This window comes from Cyprinodon tularosa, unplaced genomic scaffold (genome assembly GCF_016077235.1).
Source record: "Cyprinodon tularosa strain WSP-4 unplaced genomic scaffold, ASM1607723v1 ctg1434, whole genome shotgun sequence".
NCBI classification, from domain to species: Eukaryota; Metazoa; Chordata; class Actinopteri; order Cyprinodontiformes; family Cyprinodontidae; genus Cyprinodon; species Cyprinodon tularosa.
The window spans coordinates 1-11,067 of record NW_024038259.1 but is presented as its reverse complement, the minus strand read 5'-3'; the positions used below and the strand labels follow the sequence as shown (position 1 = coordinate 11,067).

The 11,067-nt window shown below is 41.4% G+C and overlaps 1 protein-coding gene across 1 annotated transcript; it reads right to left on the bottom strand.

The window, feature by feature from the left end:
* Positions 1 to 1,023: 1,023 nt before the first annotated feature.
* LOC119779185 (large neutral amino acids transporter small subunit 3-like) lies at positions 1,024 to 10,582 on the bottom strand. Its single transcript, XM_038278745.1, has 9 exons — positions 10,441 to 10,582; positions 5,661 to 5,788; positions 4,240 to 4,386; positions 4,116 to 4,151; positions 3,890 to 4,022; positions 3,611 to 3,740; positions 3,405 to 3,478; positions 2,124 to 2,247; positions 1,024 to 1,801 (listed from the first exon to the last, which is right to left on the bottom strand). The coding sequence occupies exons 1-9, from the start codon at positions 10,536 to 10,538 to the stop codon at positions 1,574 to 1,576; spliced, it is 1,098 nt and encodes a 365-aa protein (XP_038134673.1). The 5' UTR covers positions 10,539 to 10,582; the 3' UTR covers positions 1,024 to 1,573.
* Positions 10,583 to 11,067: the final 485 nt, after the last annotated feature.

The following is an 11,067-nucleotide window of genomic DNA, read 5'->3' as shown; positions in this document are numbered from 1 at the left end:
AGCAGTAATCAGAGCAACACTGGAATCTCCACCAAACTTCTCAATAAACCTGTTAAACCTTTTCCCTGGTCTCACTGAAATGGTTTCTCTGCATTTTGGGTCTATCTGTTTTTTTTTTCTCTAAGGGTGAATTGTTGCTCTAAAGTGCCTTGAGATGACATGTTGTAAGTTGGCGCTATAGAAATAAACTGATTTGAATTACATTTATTTGATCATCTTCCTCCCTCACCACCAATCTCTAATATTGTTCTGCTGGAGCTTGTTTTCCAGCCTCTTCCTCTATGCCTCCACGCTTTCTCTGATCTTTACCTTAAGTTGCTTCTGCAAACTCCTCATTAATTCTCTGTCTTCCTTCTTAAAGGCTTGTTTTTTCTTGTTGAGCAGTTCCTTCAGATCACCTGTGATCCATGCTTTATTATCTGGGAAGCTGTTCTGGTAGGGATGGTGTTTTCTACACAGGAGTTGATGTAGTCAGTCACACTCAGTCATTGCTTTGATGTCCTCTCCATGTGGCTGACACAGAGCATCCCAGTCTGTAGCCTTAAAACAACCTAAAAAAAACAAAATCAGGGCAGTAAACAATGGAGAGCAAGATGGAAGGAAGCCAGGAGGTAGTCAGTGTGCTTTAATATTTCGCTCTACTATCTGTCTGAATTCCCCTTACCAGAGCTTAGATCAGAAGTGACTGGCATGGTGTGTTCGTCCATACGTTGCATTCAATGGTGTCACGTAAATTAGCAGCTCGACCCGGCTCTAATGTTCCCACAGCGAAGGGCCTTTCTTTTCTTCTCAAACAATTCATAGACACTTTTTCTCTTACAACTCTCTGCCATTTTCAAAGAACTGCAGTGAGAAGGTGAGCTTCAATGACTTTCTGAAACCGTAGCTAAACCGCAGATATACGCCTGAAAGTGCGCATGCGGAGAAAAGATAGCCAACAGGACGAGCACATAGGACGGCCTTTTGTAAACATATCACCAAAATGACTGACAGTTAGAAGGACCACTGATTGAGGAAATAAAAGATTGTTCTCTATATCTTTAATTATTCATACATTAAGGATCAATGTCACAAAATAAATGACTGAAAACTGATAATTAACTATTCTTATGCTGTCTTGTTTTATTTCCTTTTTTACTTTTTTATCTTGTTTTATGGTTGTTTTAATGTGAATCTGTGTATTTGCTTCCTATCTAAAATGATTTTACTAACTTATTAACAGAAAAAACTTCCAGCTTAGTGATAAATTTAACAGAATCAGTGTGAATAACATTCAACAAGAAATAAAATGGGCTCATCACATAGCCTACCATTAAGGTCCCTCAGTTTCATTCATTTGGGGTGAAGAACATTGATACCTGCTGAATGTAACCTGAAGAGGAAAAACCTAAAACCCATCAGAATGTGGAGAAAACAGTTCTAGCTATAGGAATCATTGTAGTTCTTAGACCTGCATCATTTTATCTGTTTACTTTGGTTTATTTTATGGGTGTTCATGTCGAGGAATAAGGTGGTAATATTGGTTATGATATCAGTAATAACAACAACTTCCTAGTTCCTAAAACCAGCCTAATTACATAGGATGCCCATTGTTTATGTTTCCATGTTCTGAATGTCCATCAAGTCGTCTCTGATGAGATCCACAGTCTGATTGGATAATGTCAGCGAGTTCCTTCTCTGATTGGTGGGCAGGGTTGGTGTCTAGATGCTCCTTCTCTCTGATCAGGGTTTTTCGGTGAAAGAACAAATAACAAGGCAACAGAAAGGCGGCCAGGGAGAAGATTAGAAGTCCTACGTTGATCTGTGGTAGGAAAGTAAACATGAGTTCATCCTTGGAGAATAGTTCATCTACTTTGCACCAGGATACCAGTTTATGATCATAAAAAAGTTTGCCTTTTCATAACAGAGTAAAACACGGATTCATGTTTGCTTTGATATATTACTGCTTTATGCTATCCTACATTAAAAAGCAAACATACTCCTCCAGTTGGAGTTCTGAATTTAGCCAGAAGCAGGAATAAATCAATGTTTGAACTGATATTTAAAGCATCTTATTTTTAATGACATTCTGAGGAGTTCATGCATCCCTGCTATAAGCTGTGGCAGTTATGAGAGCTCCCTACCCAGTAAGGGTCGCCTCTGAGGTGGCCCACCATCAGTATGAAGAGGGGCTGCTGGAGTAAAGCAAAAGCAGCGCTGATGGTGGACTGGAATCCTGTCAAAGTGCCGAAGTGGTTAGTGGGATACCTGGGATGGAGAAGGACAGAAATTAGTAGCGGGCTCTTCCCCAGTAATACAATTTAATTCAAAATAACAATGTATGAAAGCAGAAAAAAATTGAAGATAAGATGTTAGTTCCTTCATAATCCAATAAGTTTTTAGTCAGAATCTTAGGCTATGTCTACAACAGGCGTGCTTTGAGCAGCCAAAAAGTTTCTGTTGCTTCAGCTCTGATGCTCGTTCACATTAAGGTCAACGAGCAGTAAAGTGTGTCCAGACACATCTGATGCTTCTGCTGCTCCTGTGTTCAATGGCAGAGAGCAGCTTTGCTGTATTTGCTGTGATCTCTGGGTAAAAAGGAGTTTGAACATGTTTTGAAATGAGAAAGTCCACCTGCAGTCAGTTCATCCAGATTACCATCCTGCTTTCAAATATTATTTCTCTGTGGTGAGCTGCGGGGCTGCTCAGTGGTGCAGTGGGTAGCACTGATGTTTTGCAATAAGAAGGTTCTGGGTTGCGGGGTCTTTCTGCATGGAGTTTCTGCATGTTCTCCCTGAGCATGCATGGGTTCTCTCTGGGTACTCCTGCTTCCTCCCACAGTCCAAAAACATGACTGTTAGGCGATTTGGCTTCTCTAAACTCTCCTTAGGTATATGTGTGTGTGATGGTTATTTGTCTCTGTTTTGCCCAGCGATGGACCGGCGACCTGAACTGACCGGTGTACCCTGCCTCTCACCCGTAGACACCTGGAGATAGTCACCAGCACCCCTAGTGACCCAACTTGGGATTAAGTGTGCCAGAACATGGATGGATGGATATTCTGCCAGCAGGTTTCTACATCTTAAGTTAATTTAGGCATTAATAAACTGTTTCAAAGTAGTGATCATAGCACTCTACATCAGCAGTGTTTCCCTGCCAGCTCCCAGATCAGCTTCCCTGATTGGTTGATGTGGTGCGTCCAACAGCAAAGGCTCAATTTTTCAAACACCAGTAGCTGCTGCCTGTGAAGTGCATCAGATGCTCAGAAGCTCATGAGGCGCTGCTCCTGCTTGTTAAAACACGGTTCAGGACCTTTTCCTGCGCCAAGATGCACGTCAACCATTGAATTTGCATCTAAAGCGATTGCTTCTGCTGATCAAAGTGTGTGTGGAGTGAACGTAGCACTAATTAATGGTGTTACTCACACTGCAGCATAGAGGCCTCCACAGCAGGAGTGGATGAATCCTCTCACTATGGTGTGAAGAACAAACGACACCACCTGGTAAATGTGACCAGAGAGCAGGACAGTTTTTAGAGTACTGACAGTATTTACTTTTTATTTGCTGTACAAAGACTCTATGTAATTTAATGGAAAACATGACGAGTTACATTAGATGCTTTTTTTCCTAACCTGTATGGGCAAGTTGTCAATTAAGGAAATGACTCCAAACATGACCAGAAGGAAGTTGGTAAAGACGAAGGCTCTGATGGCGTTGGTCAGCTTCTGGACCTTTCTGTCTCTGATTGGGGGCTCTGAGACGCTGAGGGAACAATTGTCATAAGTTCTGATAATCTAATGTTGTCATTCTTTATGCTACATGGGTCCCAGTGTTCCTGAAGGAAGGACTGAAACAAAGACTGATCATCCCACTTCCTGTTTGATTAGACAAACCAATCAATATTTTCCTACCTCTTGGTTTTTAGTTGGCTGGGATTCTCCTCTTCACACTCTTTCATCTTCCAGTCCATCATGTATCCAATCAAAGGACATGTCAGCAGACACAGAAGCTGCGTTGAACCAAAGATGGATGAGTAGAAACCAACTGCAGAGACATGCAGAGTGAATCAGTTCAGATTGATGAAAATAAATGGATGGGAGGGAGACTCAATCTGGACTGGCTCCATGTTACAGTTACCTTGCTCCTCGGCCTCCCTCTGTAGCTCCTCTGAAGCTGAAAGACACAGCAGCTGCTAAGCTTTACCAATAGAACAGAGACATGTGACCTGTAACACATGATGTTATGCATGTTTTACACCTACCGTTCGGGTCACCATGAGTAACCAGGAACTCCAGCATCTTGTTCATGGCTCCCATGAAGAAGATCAGCCTCAGCTGGGTGATTGCCATGGCGACGACACTCCACAGGAAGATGGGAGAGCAGACAGAGTGACAGATTGGCACCGCAGCTGAACGGCAAACAGGGAAACAAACACGAGTTCAGATCTGAAATGGTCTGATTCCAGGAACTACGCAGAATCAGCTCTGAGACCGGATACGGACAGTACTGTACACTGGAAAACATGGAAATATACATAAGTCATTTTTTTCCTAAAATAAGTGCATTTTTTCTTGAATTGAGGAGGTAAGTGAGACACTTTGCCAATGGAAGAAGACAATTTACATTTAACATACGAAAAAAACAATTAATTTGTCTTATTTCAAGTGTATATTGTCTAATTACCTTATTTTAGGGGTAAAAATCCTCATTCCATTGGCAAATCATCTTATTTACCGACTCAAATTGAGGGTAAATACAGTTAATTTAAGACATTTTGACTTATTTCTAGATCGTTTCTGAAGTGTAGAGAGATAATGCATTTATTTTGAGATAAGAGTGGTCAGAGTTATTAAGTAAGAACAGTTTAAAATGGGATTTGCTGCACAGAATGTGTTTTCACCAAGGCTCGAATAAAAACACCAAAATGCTATTGTTTACTCTAGAAGATGGAGCATTAAAGCTGATTCATTTATTCACCCTTATTAGTGGAAACAATGTCAGTAGGACTTAGAATGATTAAGTCTACCATACAATCTGCAGCCTTTTATGTTTCAAACAGTGTGTAGGCATTGAATTAAATGGCAGCATAAATTCCAGGGGATGAAAAACAGTTTAAACTACAAAAGTTTCCCTCCGATGACAAAGAAAAGTCAGATCTAAACGCCAAAATTTGTCCTCGAGTTCTAGGATAAATCTCAACATCAGCTGTTTGAGTTACGGACCCATTATTAGCGGGTTAGATGATGGAGATTAACATCTTATACTCTGTAAACATTGGAGATCTCCTCTGTCAATCGCCGCCTGACCGACTCATCTCTCTCAGATCTCCTCCATGCATCTGTCACTACCCTTAAAGCAAAGCAACAGACCTACTGGCGATAAAAAGCTGATTTATCATTAGCATATTCAATTGGCATTAAATTCTAATAATGTGTCCCTTTAAGATCCAATGCTGAGTCGTTTGGCATCTTGATCTAAGCACCTTCATACATAGAAAGCCTATATGTGATCCTTTCTTTATTGTAGGCAGCAGACTGCGGAGATAAATCATTCCAAAGACATTTGAATGGTACCATCACACTGTTCTTTCATAAATATCAATGGTTGCATGCACTTCTTTATGGGTAAACAGCATACATGCATGAACAAGGCTGAATACAACACCAGAGAACAAGGCTGTACCTTTGGTCGTGCTTTGGGACTCTTCTTGCTCTGATTCAGGCCATTTGTCTCCCGTCGTTCCCTCTGCAATCATCAAATTGTTGACGTACTTGTCCCCAGCCGTCCTATCTTCATCACTATTCATTTTACTGTTGAGAGGTATAAAAAAATGTGAACTTTTATCTAACCAGTGACCTGGTCCTCTAATGACCTCACCGATCACCACAGGTCAGCGATCCGCGCCTCAGGCTTTCACACTGATGAACAGAGGTTTATTTTAATGGAGCTAAACTAAATCTTTTGTTTTGACACAACATCCAACTTCACTAATGTTGTTTTTTTTTACTTTTGTTTAATGTACAAAGAATTACATTAAAAAATATTAATGTTATTACTGCTGTTAGTTCTGAGAGTAAAATATGTTGAAATGGTGACAGACTTCCACTGTCTGTCATTCTACCATGCCTCCTTTATGGCCCCAATGACACACAATGACCTTATTGGTGTGAAAGTATATACTAAACCAGATACATAGATAGATATCAGAGATCTGATTGTTCCTTATGTTCCTAATGTTTGCTCTCAATCTGAAGCACTGGCGTAACTTTCTGAAGGACTGGAATGGACATGTCCCCACTTGGGATTAAGCGTGTCAGAAAATTGATGGAAGGACATATCTTTTGTTTTCTTATTGAAAGGAGAATCAGACTGCAGAGCTACTATATATCTTGAAAATGATTTTCTCAGGCATCATTATATTGGTAGACAAGGTTCATAAATCTGTTTTTAAGCAGAGACACAATTAGGGATTGTCTCCTGTAATACCTGAAACCTGTCTATGATTGTTAAGAGTCGGTCGTTAAGGAGGTATTGTTCACCGGCTGGAGCGGGTAGGTCCCTCGTTCCTCTGTTCCTCCAGAGGAGACAATCCCCCCTTAATGGCAATCCCCCCGTTTAACGACCGACCCCTAGAATCATAGACAGGTTCAGATATTACAGGCTAACGATGGAACTAAAACGACCCATTCATCGGTTACCATTTGCATGTTTCCAAGCAATACAAGGCCTTGTCCATATAAGACTCAAACTCACTGCGGATCCAAACATTTGAATTGAGAAAGCTTCCTGGAGAGGTGGAGAAACGTCTTCAAATTTTGAAAACCAAGTCCAGTGGATATTTTCTGAATTTTTACGGAATGACTTTGACCTGGATGACTGAGAACCTTCATCAGCAACCTCTAACTTTATGTTTTCTCTGTCTTTACATGCCATGGTAGCTTCATCAGGGCAGGGGCTCTGTTTAGATGACAACCATGTTGGAAGGAGGCATCAGCTTGGCTTCTGTCTTCAATAACTTCATGTTCATGTGTCAAACTCAAGACAAGCAGGCCAAATCTGGCCTGCCACGTCAAAGATATGTAAAGTAAAGGATTATGTTCCAGTAGCTAACACTGCTAAATAAATAGGAGTAAAATCACAGCAATTAGATCTTTGTGACTTCAATGATGAAGTTTGAAAGTTTCATTTACAGTTGTGAAACTATTGGGCCCCTTTAACATCTCAAACTTTGGACAATTCAGGCTTGAAACATAAAGATCTAAAATTTAAATTAAAAAATTTACCCCCTCGCTAAATGGTGCTGTAAAAAGGCCTTTCTTGTCTTTTTAGAAAAATGGAGTTATTGGGCGAAGGGTTCAGACTTTGTCTTTATTGATGTAACTTATACCGTATATTTTGTTTTGACCACTCTCTTTTTCTTTGAAGATACCTGGTCAGGTGTTGCCATGGAAGTGCGCCCATGAGCAGTCCTGACAAGGACCTGGTGTTTCCAATCAGCCTCATCTTTTCTGACTCTTTTTGTATTTGGCTAGGGTCACTGTCACTACTGTTAGCATGAGGCGCTACCTGGACCCCACAGAGGTTGCACAGGCAGTCCAACTCCTCCAGGATGGTACATCAATACGTGCCATTGCCAGAAGGTTTGCTGTGTCTCCCAGCACAATCTCAATAGCATGGAGGAGATTCCAGGAGACAGGCAGTTACTCCAGGAGAGCTGGACAGGGCCATAGAAGGTCTACAACCCATCAGCAGGACCGTTATCTGCTCCTTTGTGCAAGGAGGAGCAGGAGGAGCACTGCCAGAGCCCTACAGAATGACCTCCAGCAGGCCACTGGTGTGAATGTCTCTGACCAAACAATCAGAAACAGACTTCATGAAGGCCCAACGTCCTCTAGTAGGTCCAGTGCTCACTGCCCGGCACCGTGGAGCTCGATTGGCATTTGCCACAGAACACAATTGGCAAGTCTGTTACTGGCGCCCTGTGCTTTTCACAGATGAGAGCAGGTTCACCCTGAGCACATGTGACAGACGTGAAAGGGTCTGGAGAAGCCGTGGAGAATGTTATGCTGCCTTTAACATCGTTCAGCATGACCGGTTTGGTGGTGGGTCAGTGATGGTCTGGGGAGGTATATCCATGGAGGGACGCACAAACCTATACAGGCTAGGCAACGGCACCCTGACTGCCATTAGGTATCGGGATGAAATCCTTGCACCCATTGTCAGATCCTATGCTGGTGCAGTGGGTCCTGGGTGCCTCCTGGTGCACAACAATGCCCGGCCTCATGTGGCGAGAGTATGCAAGCAGTTCCTGGAGGATGAAGGAATTGATACCATTGATTGGCCGCCACGCTCACCTGACCTAAATCCAATAGAACACCTCTGGGACATTATGTTTCCAGGAGCATGCCCTGACATTGTCAGGCATGCATATACGTACGTGGGGGGCCATACAAATAACTGAATACCATTTTGAGTTGCTGCAATGAAATGTCAGCAAAATGGACTAGTCTGCTGCATCATTTTTTCACTGTAATTTTTGGGGTTTCTTTGAATTCAGCCCTCTGTAGGTTGATAATTTCAATTTCCATCAAATGATGTGGCATCCTTTTGTTCCTAACACATCACCCAGTCCATATCAGTAGAAATAAACAGCATGATTTTTTTTTTGCCCTATTGAGATCTGATATGTTTTTAAAGTGTTCCTTTAATTTTTTTGAGCAGTGTATATATAAAAAACAGAGTTCTACAATTTTTGGATCCAGCCTGATGTTTTTTTCTCTTTCGGTGTGTTTTCTGGGCCTCATTGCCCATTTTAAGTCTGCAACATTTTGACTCTCCACCAGATTCTGCATCTGTAGTGCAAACCTTACAAGAATAAACAAGTGGAATGCAACCATGACGTGGAACAAAATTTATTGGAAGTTTTAAACTTGTACCAGATTAAAAACTAAAAAAAATGTTGTGCAATATTATTCAGATCCCTTGAGTTAATACTTTTTAGCGCCACTTTTTACTGCGATTCCACCTGCAGGTCACTTGGGGTATGTCTCTATCAGTTTTGCACATTGAGATTCTGAAATTCTTGCCCATTTTTCCTGCAAACAGCTGAGGTTGTGAGGAGAGTTTGAGAGAGAAGAGTGGATGGAGAGTTTATGATTAGCAGTTTACATTTCTTTACTCAGATTCTTGAATAAATTCAGGTCTGGGCTTTGACTAGGCCATTCTAAAACCTGGATATGCTTGTTTATGAACCAACAGTGAAAAAATAAAGTTCAGCATATTCTGAGTCTGTGTTGTGGAAAAGTGACACGATGTTGAAGTGCTACGTTAAAACAGAGTTGATGTAACCATTGTAGATAAAATCTCCCTCCAGGGTGCAATGTGGAAATCAGAAGAACGTTTGCCTCAGACGTCATAGTTGCTTTAATGAACACCTGCCCACCTTATGCTTCCTGTGCCCATCAGCACCTCTCTCAGCGTTCCTTCGCTCCAGTGAATTAGAGATAAATAACTTCTCTCCTGCACCTAAGAGTGTTCACCTATGGACAGGAGCTTCCATTAATGAAGCTATTGGAGTGGGATGGTTTTCTGCTGGTGGCTGTTTCTGGAAGGTTGGCAGCACAAAAAGTGTGAAAATTCCAATAATCAGTAGTGATTGAGTGAATGCAGTGATCTACTGAGCCTGCTAGATAGTCCCGCCCATGATGGCGGCTCCACGGATCAACATCACTAAAACACATAGAGGTCTATGAGGCCTCTGCTTCTTGTTTGTCTTTGGATTCCTTCAAATGAATGTCTGTGGACCAGACCCTTAGAAAAACCATAAAAAACTGCGTGCCAAGAGGACATTTAGAGGGAAGGAAAAAATAACATTTTCCTTTGAGTCCTTCCTCTAAACACTTCCTCTCTTTGAGTTTCCTGTTTGTTGCCTTTAAGGGTCTGATCTAGAGACACTGAAAAAAATTCATTGAGATTAGATCAAGGTAATATAAGGTACATTCTCTAAGCAACGAGGGCCTATTGAGGTAGATAAATCCAACATGTATTTATTGTGTGCTCATGAATGCAGCGAACTACTGCCTTGATTTTAAAGCAATATTTTCAAAGATAAGGAAGATGAAGTGAGCTGCTGGACTTGCCTGTCTGCAGTATTGTCTGTTTCTAGGCAGAAACAATCAAAGTGCGATAATATTGTTAGAGATATTTTAATGTGGTCACAGGAAGAATGGGACAAAATAACAGCTAATGGTTAGAGGGTGATTAGATGGTAAATGGAATATTTGATGGTACCTTTCACTAAAGCTGAAAATTACATAAAATGGAAATGGAAATGGAAATAGAACCATGTTGGGTTTAAACTGTTTTCTGAAACGGGAACAATGATTGCCTAATTAATTATAAGTAAACAGTTCTGTTGAGTAGCTTAGTTAATTAACATCAAGTCAGAGGAATGAACACTAACGTGTATCTGATGTCTTCTGGTGCCGGGAAGGATTCACCCGGCCAATTCAGGAAGCAGTTGAGGAAGACAGTGCAGGCCATACCTGTCCACACCCACATGATGAGCCGGAATGACACTCCAAGGTCATAAATCAACTAAGTAGGAATAGGAGGCAGGTGTGGATGGAAAGACAGACAGAAATGAGAGGAAAGGAGAGATTATGGGAAAATGAGAGAGATGTAGAAAAAGACTAAATGTTAGATGAAATAGTAAAGGTGACATCATAATGTCAGTGACCATTTCAACGTTTCTAATCTTTTTGGAGTTGCTCTCCCTCCTCTAAATATGCTTTTTCTTAAAAAAATGATTTCCATCCTGTTTTTACTCCTTTTTTCTACAGCTTTTATGGATCCACCTGTGGTAAGCTCAGCTGGCTGGATCTGATTAGGAAGGGCTATATGGGGTCAGACAGGGATGTCAGAGGAAACGCCAAGCAGGAAGTTAGAGCCATCGAAAGACCTCATAGAGGCAGAATGGGCTACAGGCAAGAATCCAGGAAAGGAGAAAATGTTTGAAGGTCCCAATTAGCCCAGTGAACCACCAGGTTTCTTCCTAGAGGAGATCAGTGTCTAAAATAAACGATTGGAG

Coding starts and splice junctions, on each gene's coding strand:
- LOC119779185 (XM_038278745.1), bottom strand. CDS start 10,538: ATGTGGGTGTGGACAGGTATGGCCTGCACTGTCTTCCTCAACTGCTTC. Junction 3,741..3,889: donor AGCCAACTAAAAACCAAGAG/GTAGGAAAATAT, acceptor TTGTTCCCTCAG/CGTCTCAGAGCCCCCAATCA. Junction 2,248..3,404: donor GGAGGCCTCTATGCTGCAGT/GTGAGTAACACC, acceptor TCTCCATCCCAG/GTATCCCACTAACCACTTCG.